The sequence below is a fragment of the Oncorhynchus mykiss genome, chromosome 16 (genome assembly GCF_057628025.1).
Source record: "Oncorhynchus mykiss isolate SJ-2025 chromosome 16, ASM5762802v1, whole genome shotgun sequence".
NCBI lineage: Eukaryota > Metazoa > Chordata > Actinopteri > Salmoniformes > Salmonidae > Oncorhynchus > Oncorhynchus mykiss.
In genome coordinates, this window is record NC_143037.1 from 57,829,985 (window position 1) to 57,845,206 (window position 15,222).

General features: G+C 43.8%; 1 protein-coding gene across 1 annotated transcript in view; it reads left to right on the forward strand.

Annotated features, from left to right (window-relative positions):
• sema3g (semaphorin 3G) overlaps positions 1 to 15,222 on the forward strand; it is a 60,008-nt gene that overhangs the window by 13,461 nt on the left and 31,325 nt on the right. Inside the window, exon 2 of the mRNA XM_036947322.2 lies at positions 10,999 to 11,159. Within this exon, the coding sequence (XP_036803217.2) occupies positions 10,999 to 11,159 (161 nt within the window). The remainder of the gene's footprint in view (positions 1 to 10,998; positions 11,160 to 15,222) is intronic.

A 15,222-nucleotide genomic window follows, 5' to 3' on the forward strand; every position in this document is an offset into this window, starting at 1 on the left:
CACAGGCACTCCCTCACACATACTCAGTGTAGAGCTTCACCATATAATGCCATAGAAAGACCAGGTCCATACCAGTTAGTAGTAACCCAGAGTATTGTGTCACCAGCCAAGACAAACACCTGACTTCTGTCCCATAGACTCAAGTAGCCATAATAGACCCCATAGAGATTCACAGTCTCCATACACTGTGGAAGAACCTCGTTTGCATTCTCCTTGCGTCCTCTCGCCTTTCTTCTCTTCTCCTTCTCAAAACCCATTGGAGGAGAAGCTCAGAGGGGAGGGACCTCTGGCATTCTCAACCAATGGGTTTTGAGAAGGAGACGAGGAGAGAAGACCTAAGGAGAATGCAGTTGAGATCTTCCCTGTAAATAGGATCTAATTAGGAAAGAACAGCTCTGGGGATGATACACAGCACTTGTTTTTCTGGGTGAAATTGTTATTTTCCTGTGTGTCTGTGTGTGCGTGCAAGTTTGCTTACTTGTGTGTGTATGATTCTGTGGTCGGTTATATATGACAGGCCCGGAGATGGTAAAGGACACGTGGGCAGAAAATACAGGGCTTTCATGTGTCACGGACATCTGTGGTGGGGCAGGTGGACACAGATAATGGTGGCAGCCAAGTGGGTCCCCTGTGGGTCCGTGCACAGAGGAGGGGGTGGGTAGTCCAGACAATGTGGAAAAGATGGAGGAGGAGGTGGGAGGGTTGATTTGTGTGTAGACCCAGATTCCTGCCATTCTTGGCACACAGCAATAATATACAGCAGTGCTAAAACAAGGAACACTGGCCTGGGAAGTCTTTTAGTAGTGTAATAACTTTAGTGTATGTGTGTATGAGTGTGTGCACGTGTTTATCAAGAATAGTAAACTAACAAACATTTGACCAACTGGGGACATTTGGTTAGTCCCCACAAGAGCAAATGCTATTTCTATGGGGTTTAGGGTTAAGGTTAGAATTCGTTTTAGAATTAAGTTTATGGTTAGGAGCTAGGGTTAGGTTTAGGGTTAGGGTTAGGTTTAGGGTTAGGGAAAATAGGATCTTGAATGGGACTGAATTGTCTGTCCCCACAAGGTTAGTTATACAAGACTGTGTGTGTGTGTGTGTGTGTGTGTGTGTGTGTGTGTGTGTGTGTGTGTGTGTGTGTGTGTGTGTGTGTGTGTGTGTGTGTGTGTGTGTGTGTGTGTGTGTGTGTGTGTGTGTGTGTGTGTGTGTGTGTGTGTGGTGTGGTGTGTGTGTGTGTGTCTCTGTGTGTGTACACTATATAAAGAGCCAATATAACCAATTGCTTAAACAGCGTTCTACTGTGAGTTGAGTTTACTTTAAAAGGACAAGAATTTGAGCTAATGTGTTCAAGTTTGTTTACTCAGCAAACTCTGCTCAAAGTGAGCTGAATATCAACAAGCTTGTTGAGTAAAATTACAAATTCATGTTTGCTCAAAATCCCTCAAAACTACACCCATCATTATCATACTTCCCACCATAGTTGATTAAACTTATGCCACACAGCGATAAATATCATACATGTTTCTAAAATAATGAAATGTGTTAGTTATTGGACTTATTGTACCCAATAGTGAGATGTCTGTTCCAGTTCATATGATTTAGGTAGCTCAATAATCAATCTTGGCAAGGCCTCTGAGAAATATGCAAATAATGTAGAATACATTCTCAAGTTGAATTGTATCTTCACTTAACCTACATTTCAAAATTGAGTGATCATACAATTCAACCAGAGAATGTATGTTGGTTCTAATATATCACCAAATGTTAAGCAAACTTACAATCCTATTGCAGCTGATTGCCTTACAATATTTATTTTTACATTGTGTGTGAACCTGTCAGATGGAGGCAGAAGGTGGGTTAGAGATGTAGCGATGAGAGGCATGAGGTGGAGACAATGAGAGAAGGGATGTGAGTGTTTCACCATAGTGTGGCTACGGGGGTCTAATGGGCATCAGATGTGTCCCCCTCCTCTGCCCCTCTCCCATCACCCCCTCATCCCTCACCCTGAGCTCAGAATAACACTCCTCCAGCCAGCCCTTAACACACTAACTACTAACACTGCTTGGCTTGGGGCACAATTTGTACCTACAGATGATACAGTCAGATAGAAGAGCCTTGAGCACTCCCTCACACACAGCCTACTTTTCACCAGTCTCTCTCTCTCTCTCTCTCTCTCTCTCTCTCTCTCTCTCTCTGCCTTAGTATCTCCTTCTCACACTATTTAAATATTTATTTTCCTGTCTAAGCACTGAAATAATACAGCTAGATTGGGGTTATGTCTATGAGAAGCCCCATCCATGAGAGAATGTCTTTACATACACAGCTGTGATGGAGGAGGAACATGTTGGCATGTAAGCCATGTAGCTGAGGCATCCAGAGGATCTGTATTGAGTACAATTTCCCAGAAGTGATTGGATGTTATGGTTACAGAGAATGTAGGAAATTGCATGTTGAATGTTTTGTGAGTTTTTTCCCAAGCCTGGAGTTGGTCAGAGGTTACCATTAGGCAAAACTGGTTAACTCATCGTTGTTTCCACGTAATTCCAACCCCCAAAATCGATGTGATGTCGTTGAAGCAACGTGGAAATCTGATTGGATTTGCAAAAAGTCCTCAACGTAAGGCATTTGGTCTTTTTTTCACCCATCTTTTAACCTAAATCACATGATAGGGTGATATTAGTTGTAGATTTCACGTTGAGTTCATGTTAATTAACAACTCAACCTAATGTAAATCAAAACTAGACGCTGAACTGACGTCTGTGCCCAATGAGCATCATTATCCCTAGTCAAAGTAGGTGGCTGAGGCATCGTCTGGGTCAATGGTGTTGTGGTTAGCACTCAGACAGACCATAATCAGGGACACTCTGCATTAATATTGAATTGGTATTGGGTTAGTATTTGGATAGTCTGGGTTAGTCTGGGATTTCCTTGGTTAGGCTGTCTTATCTGTTGAATCAATATTATCCCTGGGCTCAGGTGTCAGCTCTGAGGACCATACAGACAGGGAGGTGGACACACACACACACACACACACACACACACACACACACACACACACACACACACACACACACACACACACACACACACACACACACACGCACTATTACGGGGCATTAGCCTATGGGGTGCCAGTATAGTGTGACCAGAAGAAGGGCTCAGACCAGATGTTTACACTCTTAATCCACTGGATAAACAAACAGGAAGACTGAAGAGGAGGGGAGAGGAGGAGGAGAACCCTCGATAGACTCCCACCCTCCCTGATCCCCTCCTCTCTCCCCCCAGTCTCCAGTGTTTGGTTCCCAAAGCCCCAGACCCACAGAGAGTGACCCCTCTTTCTCTGTTTATTTGTGTCTGTGGGACACTGCAGTGGGAAGACAGTGGATGTTGGTTAAAAGCTGCATGTAGGAGCATAGTTAGTTTAGTTGAGTTTAAGGCAGAGGGTTTTGCTGTGATAATCAATATTTGACACATTGACAACAAATGGTTATTACTTAGATTTGGCAAGGATGTTCTTATTTTGGAGCATTGCGTTGATGTAAATGTGGCATATTTATCTCCATATGTACAATGTTGTTCTTTACATTTGGGGTAATTTTTTTGGTAACTGTAGGGTTCTAAACGATTTGGCAGATGTTTTACTGTCGTGAGGTTTTTTAAAGAGGGAAAAAGACAGAGAGTTGAAGATGGAGAGCGAAGGAGAAAAAGAGGAGAAGTGTGTGGTGTATGTGTGAAGTATGACTGTTTTCTGAGGCGTCAGGCTGTTGCAGTGATAACAAGCTACAGATGAGCTGAAATCTGTTAGGTATTAGCTTGCCGCCACCACCTTTCTGTGTGTGTGTTTGATTGTGTGTGTTTTATGTGTACTGCACAGTATCTTCAGTTTGGGGGGTTTGGGAACAGGGGGAGGAGATAGTGGCTATAGGAATGGAGTAGGAGCTGCATCACTGATAGGTTTCATTTCCTCCTTTCTTGTCAGAACACAGAGGTGAGAGCAGAGCAACAGATCTCAACCTCATAGTTGACTATCTCGAGCTTCAACACTCACTCCAGACTGAAATCTATCCTCAGCTCATACAGATCAGTGGAAAACACTGAACCCCTACATGCATTTACAGGTGTACGCTGATAACTTAAAATGAAAACAGTGACTGAATTTCTGCAAGTGTTCAGTTGGACTCTGTTCAGTTAGACACTGTTCAGTTGGACTCTGTTCAGTTGGACTCTGTTCAGTTTGACACTGTTCAGTTAGACACTGTTCAGTTGGACTCTGTTCAGTTAGACACTGTTCAGTTAGACACTGTTCAGTTGGACTCTGTTAAGTTGGACTCTGTTCAGTTAGACTGTTCAGTTAGACACTGTTCAGTTGGACTCTGTTCAGTTAGACACTGTTCAGTTGTACTCTGTTCAGTTAGACACTGTTCAGTTGGACTCTGTTCAGTTAGACACTGTTTAGTTGGACTCTGTTCAGTTAGACTCTGTTCAGTTAGACACGGTATCTTTGTCTGTAACATGATCTGCTACAGAATAGTATTGATGGATGTTTCCTTCTGCTTATACTGTACATGTGTCTCAACCCTACTACCCCTCTAGGTATCTCTCTTCTGTACTGTCTGTATTTGCTAACCTGTCTGTCTCCAGTATATATATATATATAGGTATACATATGTCACCTGTGGCCTTGTGGCCCTCATCTGTACTTATCGCTGTGCTCCCCTGTTTGTTAGGAATGTATGTCAGCACCCCCCCCCCCCCCCCCCCTATTTCTCCCCGTTGATGCTCATGTCTACAGGACCTGTTTTTGTGTCTGTGAGTTAGATCTCCTGTCTGTCAGTTTGTCCGTCCATCCGCATGTCTGTATGCTGAGTCAGTGGTACCTTAGGCTGCGTTCTGTTGGGAGGTAGGCTTAGTCTTTGAATTGGAAAAGGCTTCAAATCACTTTTATAAGGTCTTAATAACAGGCAGCCCTGTTGTTTGGCTTCTGCTGTAGCGATGGTTTCATCAGATTCCAATTAAAGGGGTTGGGTCTGACTCGTGCCACCTCAGCTTTTCCATTCATATACATTTTATTCACAATTAGGAAATATATGAGGGGAAAAACACTGTAAAGTGAAAAGTGTTCTCCAATGCTTTCTACAGTTCATTATGGTGATGAGGGATAACTGTGTGTGTGTGTTGGTGTTTAGCTGGCTGTTAAAAAGCTGTAATAGTGTTTATGTACATGGGAAGACCAATGCCTAGAGCTTGTATGATATCATCAGTGTATGTCTCTGCATGTCTGTCATCTCTCCGCTGTCACCTTCTCTACTTCTCTACTGAGTCTCTCGGCCTTTCCGCGCATGCACACACACACACACACACACATACACACGCTGATAGACGAGCCCCTGTCACTCAGTGCTCCTCAGTGTTCGCTGAGTGATGCACAAGGTCCCCTCTGTACCCAGCGACACCTTGTCCATCCGTGGGGCCCAACAGAGTTCTGGGCGTCAGGTCCTCACAAGACACAGAGAGAGAGACACACACCCCACACACAACCCCCCACCCCCAGACACAGAGAGACCCCCCTCCCGACACACACTGGGCTGATCAGGCAAAAACATACAAACCACCACCTCACATCGAACTTGAACTGCGTATCTAGGCCACTCTTGCAGAGAGAGACTGTAGATGTGTTTGTTATTGGATGTTGTTGCCAGAATAGCTGGAGATCCAACAGTGAACTAATGTCTGTGAGACATTAAAGAGTAGAAATGGCAGGCTGAAGAGATGTTTGAAATATAATTACAACACTCCCTGAGCTGAATAATACCTCAGGTACCACTCTGCCTTTTAATGAGCTCAACGCTCTGATGGTTAGAGATGGTTAGAGATCAAAGGATTTTCTCTCTCTCTCGCTTTCTGAGTTCCACCTCCCTGACTCTCGATTGGTTTTGGGAAGAGGGAGATCTGATGTGTACAGACCAGTCTGGCAACACTTCACAGAGACCACCGACAGAGACACACACACACACACAGTTTTTCTGTCTTCTCTTACAACACTCCAGCCAAGATGTCAGGGGAGCATGCCTGGCCTCCCTACTGTGCTCTATGTTTATGGTCTGCGTGTGTTTGGTCGATCTGGGTCTGCACTGTAGAGGAGAGCCAGTAAGAAGAAGGCCCTGAGTGGATACTGTGCACACTAAAAAGTAGGGTTCCTCAAGGGTTCTTTGGGTGATTATTCAGTATGGAACCATATTGTCCCAAATAACCCTTTGAGGCCTTCAATGGTTATTTTCAGTTCAAAATATGATTGTTTCCTATTTTAGTGATGAAGGGTAGTGTCATTCCAGTTGATCTAATCTGTTGTGTTATGCTATGACAGTCCTATTTGGCTTAGTTGGTAGCGCATGGCACTTGCAATGCCAGGGTTGTGGGTTCAATTTCCACCGGGGATCAGTACGAACAAATATGAAAATATATGCACTAACTACTGTACGTCGCTCCGTCTGCTCAATGACTGAAATGTTCATAGAAACACGTTGTACTCTATATGACAATGGCCAGTGATGGTGTCTTGTGAAAAACTCACGTATGGTAATTGAGAATGGTTGACTAAATCAGTAATTCTTCATTTTCTGCATGGGAACACCAGCAATTCCAGAGCTAACACAGCTGATTCAACTTACTAATAAACACAATAATAACACCTATGGACGTTTAACAATATAATATGGCTATTAATCTAGAATTAAAACCATGTATGGTTCTACAAAGAACCTTCCATAAAGGTTCCATAAGGAATCATAAAACGGGTTCTATTTAGCAGCAAATAGGGTTGTAACCATAGTGCAGTCCTTGGGGTTGTAACCATAGTGGAATCCTTGGGGTTGTAACCATAGGGGAATCTTTGGGGTTGTAATCATAGTGGAATCCTTGGGGTTGTAACCATAGTGCAATCCTTGGGGTTGTAACCATAGCGGAATCCTTGGGGTTGTAACCATAGTGCAGTCCTTGGGGTTGTAACCATAGTGCAATCCTTGGGGTTGTAACCATAGCGGAATCCTTGGGGTTGTAACCATAGTGGAATCCTTGGGGTTGTAACCATAGTGGAATCCTTGGGGCTGTAACCATAGCGGAATCTTTGGGGTTGTAACCATAGTGGAATCCTTGGGGTTGTAACCATAGTGGAATCCTTGGGGTTGTAACCATAGCGGAATCCTTGGGGTTGTAACCATAGTGGAATCCTTGGGGTTGTAACCATAGTGGAATCCTTGGGGTTGTAACCATAGCGGAATCCTTGGGGTTGTAACCATAGCAGAATCCTTGGGGTTGTAACCATAGCGGAATCCTTGGGGTTGTAACCATAGCGGAATCCTTGGGGTTGTAACCATAGCGGTATCCTTGGGGTTGTAACCATAGTGGAATCCTTGGGGTTGTAACCATAGTGGAATCCTTGGGGTTGTAACCATAGTGGAATCCTTGGGGTTGTAACCATAGTGGAATCCTTGGGGTTGTAACCATAGCGGAATCCTTGGGGTTGTAACCATAGTGGAATCCTTGGGGTTGTAACCATTGTGGAATCCTTGGGGTTGTAACCATAGCAGAATTCTTGGGGTTGTAACCATAGCGGAATTATTGGGGTTGTAACCATAGCGGAATTCTTGGGGTTGTAACCATAGCGGAATTCTTGGGGTTGTAACCATAGCGGAATTATTGGGGTTGTAACCATTGTGGAATCCTTGGGGTTGTAACCATAGCAGAATTCTTGGGGTTGTAACCATAGCGGAATTATTGGGGTTGTAACCATAGCAGAATTATTGGGGTTGTAACCATAGCAGAATTATTGGGGTTGTAACCATAGCAGAATTCTTGGGGTTGTAACCATAGTGGAATCCTTGGGGTTGTAACCATAGCGGAATTATTGGGGTTGTAACCATTGTGGAATCCTTGGGGTTGTAACCATAGCGGAATTATTGAGGTTGTAACCATAGCGGAATTATTGGGGTTGTAACCATAGCGGAATTATTGGGGTTGTAACCATAGTGGAATCCTTGGGGTTGTAACCATAGCGGAATTCTTGGGGTTGTAACCATAGCGGAATTATTGGGGTTGTAACCATTGTGGAATCCTTGGGGTTGTAACCATAGCGGAATTATTGGGGTTGTAACCATAGCGGAATTATTGGGGTTGTAACCATAGCGGAATTATTGGGGTTGTAACCATAGTGGAATCCTTGGGGTTGTAACCATAGCGGAATTCTTGGGGTTGTAACCATAGCGGAATTATTGGGGTTGTAACCATAGTGGAATCCTTGGGGTTGTAACCATAGCGGAATTCTTGGGGTTGTAACCATAGCGGAATTCTTGGGGTTGTAACCATAGCGGAATTATTGGGGTTGTAACCATAGCGGAATCCTTTTTTTGGTGCTATATAGAAACATTTTCTTATGATTCTTCATAGAACCTTAGGAAAGTGTTATTTATGAAACCATACAGGTTCCATTTAGAACCGTATGAGCATGGTTATTCATAGAACCTTCAATTTTCCCCCCCATATAATACCAAAATGGGTTCCAAGCCAAATAACCCTTATATGGCACTACAGTGCCTTCGGAAAGTATTCAGACCCCTTGACTTTTTCCACATTTTGTTACGTTACAGCCTTTTTCTAAAATGGATTAAATAAAAAAAATCCTCAGCAATCTACACATAATACCCCATAAGGACAAAGTGAAAACTGTTTTTTAGAAATTATATACATAAGTATTCAGACTCTTTGCTATGAGACTGGAAATTGAGCTCAGGTGCATCCTGTTTCCATTGATCATCCTTGAGATGTGTCTACAACTTGATTGGAATCCACCTGTGGTACATTCAATTGATTGGACATGATCTGGAAAGGAACACACCTGTCTATATCACCCACAGGTGACAGTCCATGTCAGAGCAAAAACCAAGCCATGAGGTGGAAGGAATTGTCCTTAGAGCTCCGAGACAGGATTGTGTCGAGGCACAGACCTGGGGAAGGGTACCAAAACATTTCTGCAGCATTGAAGGTCCCCAAGAACACAGTGGCCTCCATCATTCTTAAATGAAAGAAGTTTGGAACCACCAAGACTCTTCCTAGAACTGGCCGGCCGGGGACAAAGGTCAAGAAACCGATGGTCACTCTGACAGAGCTCTAGAGTTCCTCTGTGGATATGGGAGAATCTTCTAGAAGGACAACCATCTCTGCAGTGCTCCACCAATCAGGCCTTTATGGTAGAGTGACCAGACGGAAGCCACTCCTCAGTAAAAGGCACATGACAGCCCGCTTGGAGTTTGCCAAAAGGCACCTAAAGACTCTCAGATCATGAAGAACAAGATTCTCTGGTCTGATGAAACCAAGGTGGAGCTCTTTGACCTGAATGCCAATCGTCACGACTAGAGGAAACCTGGCACCATCCCTACGGTGAAGCATGGTGGTGACAGCATCATGCTGTAGGGATGTTTTTCAGCGGCAGGGACTGGGAGACTAGTCAGCATCGAGGCAAAGATGAACGGAGCAAAGTACACAGAGATCCTTGATGAAAACCTTCTCCAGCTTGCTCAGGGCCTCAGACTGGGGTGAAGGTTTACCTTCCAACAGGACAACGACCCTAAGCACACAGCCAAGACAACACAGGAGTGGCTTCGGGACAAGTCTCTGAATGTCCTTGAGTGGCCCAGCAAGAGCCCGGACTTGAACCCGATCGAACATCTCTGAAGAGACCTAAAAATAGCTGTGCAGCAACGCTCCCCATTCAACCTGAAAGAGCTTGAGATGATCGGCAAAGAAGAATGGGAGACACTCCCCAAATACAGATTGTAGCGTTATACAAGCTTGTAGCGTCATGCCCAAGAAGACTCAATGCTGTAATCCCTGCCAAAAGTGCTTGAGTAAAGAGTCTGAATACTGATGTAAATGTGATATTTTATATTACCATATTTTTTTTTTAATTAACAAAATTGTCTAAAACCTGTTTTTTCTTTGTCATTGTGGGGAATTGTGTGTAGATTGATGAGGAAAAATATATATTTAATGAATTTTAGATTAAGGCTGTAATGTATCCAAATGTGGAAAAGGCAAGGGGTCTGGATACCCTCAGAGGGCACTGTATATAGAACCATTTGTTTTTAGTGTTGTGTGTGCGTGTGTGAGCATGCGAGCAAACATGCGTATGTGTTGATGGGTGGTGTGCCTCAGAGTAGCGCGTTCCATGTCAAGCCCAGATAACTCTTTCTGCAACTAATGTGTATTACAGGCGTATGACATCCTATAAACACTGGGACTCCACTCAAACTGCTATTGATCTTTATTTGTCATCTCAGAACACAGAACACTGAGTCATTCTCTAGCTGAGCCAAACCTTCCAGTTATCTAATGTTCTGGAAGACCCCTGAATACCTCTGAACAAACATGGAGATCTCCTTCCCAGCAGGGAGCCCACCCAGAACAACAACCCAAATTCCATCTTAATCACAAACGGACTTTTCTTCAGCATATTGAGCAGATTTATAGGAGTCCTCCGTATTGATGTATTGCATACAAAAAAGAAAGAGAAACATAATTAAAAACAGGTTAATACATATTTGCACAGTATGGCTAATAACATAGGACATGACTGCATGTGCTGAAATACAACAGAGACATAATCTAAACGACAGGCTCCTCACTGGTCACAGACATCAATTCAACATCTATTCCACTAAATGATGTGGAAACAACATTGATTCAACCAATGGGTTTCTACGTACTCCATGAATGGAGACCAGGTTAGGTCAGATTTCTTCCGGGACCCACACACGGTGTACCTAACCTTTTCAAATGGCAGAGATGACATCACCTCCTTGACCTACTGCATATTGATGTTTTGCTTAGTTTTCCACTGGGTTTATATATCTTCACATGCCCACTCTGTTCTTCTCTGCATCCATCCATCCATCCATCCATCCATCCATCCATCCATCCATCCTCCTTCACCTCCTCCTCCCACAGACCTTGTAGCCACCAACCGGTCCTCTATCTTCAGTGGTCACCACGGTCAGCTTTCCCTGAGCGCTTTGTTTCTGGACGAGTACCATGACCGCCTGTTCCTGGGGGGCAAAGACGTCCTCTACTCCCTGAGACTGGACCATACCAACCTGGACTCCAAAGAGGTGAGTCCATGTTCCCTGTAATATATACTGTACCGATAGGCCAATGGGGGGAGTTTAAACCCCTCCACATACTCATCAACTCATGTACAATAAACCCCACATAAATAATTATTCCTAAACTCACCCATTGTCTTAGTGTTGTTGTTTGAGCTGCTGACTAGGGTGGCATGTACATCTCACCAGGACTCCATATGGTCACTTAACAGACACTCTTATCCAGAGCAATTTACTGTTGTGAGTGCCAAAATCATACTTTTTGTACTGGTCACCTGTGGGAATCAAACCCACAACCCTGGCATTGCAGGTGCCATGCTCTACCAGCTGAGCCACACAGGAATACCAACCTCAAATGTCTCTAAATCATCTCTCTTTAATCCAGCTCCAATTTTAGGATTCCTAACTTAATCCCTGTAGAGATTAACACTTTAACAGTTTGAGTTAGTGGGAATCACTGCTTGAGCGGTCTGTCTGTCTGTCTGTCTGTCTGTCTGTCTGTCTGTCTGTCTGTCTGTCTGTCTGTCTGTCTGTCTGTCTGTCTGTCTGTCTGTCTGTGTCCTCATTCACCCTGTGATATACATCCTCCTGTGTGTGTCAGACTTATCCTGGTCTAGAGTTTACACTAAGCTGGTCTCTTCTTATCAGGTCTCTGTGGTTTCCCACCTGATAGGGTAGCAGAGGGAGAAAGAGCGATTGAAAAAGAGAGACAGGAGAGAAAGCTTAACCATAGCCCCAGGTTTCTCCAGCCTCCTCCTCACATATCATTACCTCTAGAATTATTTAATCCCCCTCTATCCCTCCTTCTGTCTGGTCCTCCATCATAGACTAAGCTCTCTGCTCCTCCCTCTCTGCCTCTGTATATCACTTAACCTGCTATGTACCAGTTTACTGTTAGACTCCATTTAGAAAGTTAACTCACTATTTATTATATATATTTTTTATGTAGGGAGAAGATCAGCTTTAATATTGCAGATATATTGTAGCTTCCATCAATGTAATTGTCTGCATCACTTCCATTCCCCATATATTTTGTTGGCGCATATACATACATACATATATTAACAGTTGAAGTCGGAAGTTTACATACACCTTAGCCAAATACAGTTTTCACAATTCCTGACATTTAATCCTAGTAACAATTCCCTGTCTTAGGTCAGTTAGGGTCAACACTTTATTTAAAGTATGTGAACATGTCAGAATAATAGTAGAGATACAATTTGAAATAAATAATGATTTATTTCATCACATTCCCAGTGGGTCAGAAGTTTACATACACTCAATTAGTATTTGGTAGCATAGCCTATAAATTGTTTAACTTGGGGCAAATGTTTTGGGTAGCCTTCCACAAGCTTCCCACAATAAGTTGGGTGAATTTTGGCCCATGCCTCCTGACAGAGCTGGTGTAACTGAGTCAGGTTTGTAGGCCTCCTTGCTCGCACACGCTTTTTCAGATCTGCCCACAAATGTTCTATGGGATTGAGGTCAGGGCTTTGTGATGGCCACTCCAATACCTTGACTTTGTTGTCCTTAAGACATTTTGCTTGGAGTATGCTTGGAGACCCATTTGCGACCAGGCTTTAACTTCCTGACTGACGTCTTGAGATGTTGCTTCAATATATCCACATAATTTTCCTGCCTCATGAAGCCATCTATTTTGTGAAGTGCACCAGTCCCTCCTGCAGCAAAGCACCCCCACAACATGATGCTGCCACCCCCGTGCTTCACGTTTGGGATGGTGTTCTTCAGCTTGCAAGGCTCCCCCTTTTTCCTCCAAACATAACCATGGTCATTATGGCCAAACAGTTATATTTGTGTTTCATCAGACCAGAGGACATTTCTCCAAAAAGTACGATCTTTGTCCCCATGTGCAGTTGCAAGCCGTAGTCTGGATTTCTTATGGCGGTTTTGGAGCAGTGGCTTCTTCCTTGCTGAGCGGCCTACCAGGTTATGTCAATATAGAACTCGTTTTACTGTGGATATAGATACTTTTGTACCTGTTTCCTCCAGCATCTTCACAAGGTCCTTTGCTGTTGTTCTGGGATTGATTTGCACTTTTTGCACCAAAGTACATTCATCTCTAGGAGACAGAACGCGTCTCCTTCCTGAGCGGTGTGATGGCTATGTGGTCCCATGGTGTTTATACTTGCATACTATTGTTTGTACAGATGAACGTGGTACCGTAATGCTTTGGAAATTGCTCCCAAGGATGAACCAGACTTGTGGAGGTCAACAATTGTTTTTCTGAGGTCTTGGCTGATTTATTTTGATTTTCCCATGATGTCAAGCAAAGAGGCACTGAGTTTGAAGGTAGGCCTTGAAATACATCCACAGGTACACCTCCAATTGACTCAAATTATGTCAATTAGCCTATCAGAAGCTTATAAAGCCATGACATCATTTCTGGAATTTTTTCAAGCTGTTTAAAGGCACAGTCAACTTACTGTATGTAAACTTCTGACCCACTGCAATTGTGATACAGTGAATTATAAGTGAAATAATCTGTCTGTGAACAATTGTTGGAAAAATGACTTGTGTCATACACGAAGTAGATGTCCTAACCGACTTGCCAAAACTATAGTTTGTTAACAAGAAATTTGGTTGAAAAACAAGTTTTAATGACTCCAACCTAATTGTATGTAAACTTCCGACTTCAACTGTATATACATATCTTTAAAAAAAATACATATTTACTTTATTACCCTCCAACCCTACCACCCCTCCCTCAATTGGAGCAAACTAGTGAACAACAACGCTTAGGCCTGTAATTCCAGTTTAAACATACTATATACATTTTATGTATATTTTAAGTCAACTCACTATTAGTAATGTCTATACTCCTAGGCTCAGTCTGGCTGGGCCCACTAGTCTTTGACAGGGAGAAACAAACATGGATGAGTTGGAGAGATGAGGTCACAGAGACCAGGTTGGCCTGTGAACTGCCCACAGCTCACTGCCCACAGCCCACAGCCCACAGCCCACAGCTCAGTGCCCACAACTCACTGCCCTCAGCCCACAGCTCACTGCCCACAACTCACTGCCCTCAGCCCACAGCCCACAGCTCATTGCCCACAGCCCACAGCTCACAGCCCACAACTCACTGCCCTCAGCCCACAGCTCACTGCCCACAACTCACTGCCCTCAGCCCACAGCTCACTGCCCACTACTCACTGCCCTCAGCCCACAGCCCACAGCTCACTGCCCACAGCCCACAGCTCACTGCCCACTACTCACTGCCCTCAGCCCACAGCCCACAGCTCACTGCCCACTACTCACTGCCCTCAGCCCACAGCTCACTGCCCACTACCCACTGCCCACCACTGCTTCTTAAGAGCGTCAACAGCCACTCTGGCATATCATATTTGGGAAGTGTTTGAACTGTTTCAATACAGTCTTAATGGTAATGACCGACCATGGCAGAAATAAAACAAACACATGCCCATTAAACTCATGTAAATGTGCCACATTAACATGTAAATATTTTACTCTAAACTAAAATGATTGCAGCTCGATATAGACCTTTAGCTTTTGAGGAGTGTTTGTGTGTAAAACCAAACTTGTTTTATGTTGCCATAAATGTGGTTGGTTCTTAACAAACATGTCCCCCTAGTTTCAGTCACACTAGAGACTAGATAAGAGTAGATTTGAACATACGGTCTGTGTGTAGTTTAGTATGTTATGGATCTACTTGATGCATGCCACAGTAAGGTCCTTGATTGGCCAGCTCATGCCAGGGTTTGTCAGTGCTTGTTATGATTGGCTGGTGCCTGGGCTTTCCGGCCAATGGATGACACTACTGAGCCAAACAGGAAAAGGAAGTTAATCAGCGCGCTGACAGCCAAGCTCTGGTAAGAAGTTGCCCTAAGGCACAGAAACCCAAGCTGACCAGATCAATGTCTAGACATAGGGGAAACTTTATCCTGCAATTGGTGTTGATGACTAACATGTCAGGATGGTTAAACAGAGGGACGGAGTTATAGAGACAAATAGAACATGATGACCACAGTACTTCCTATTTGAATCCAGGAAAGGAATATTAGTATAAATAGCGCAGTGTTGACTATCAGAT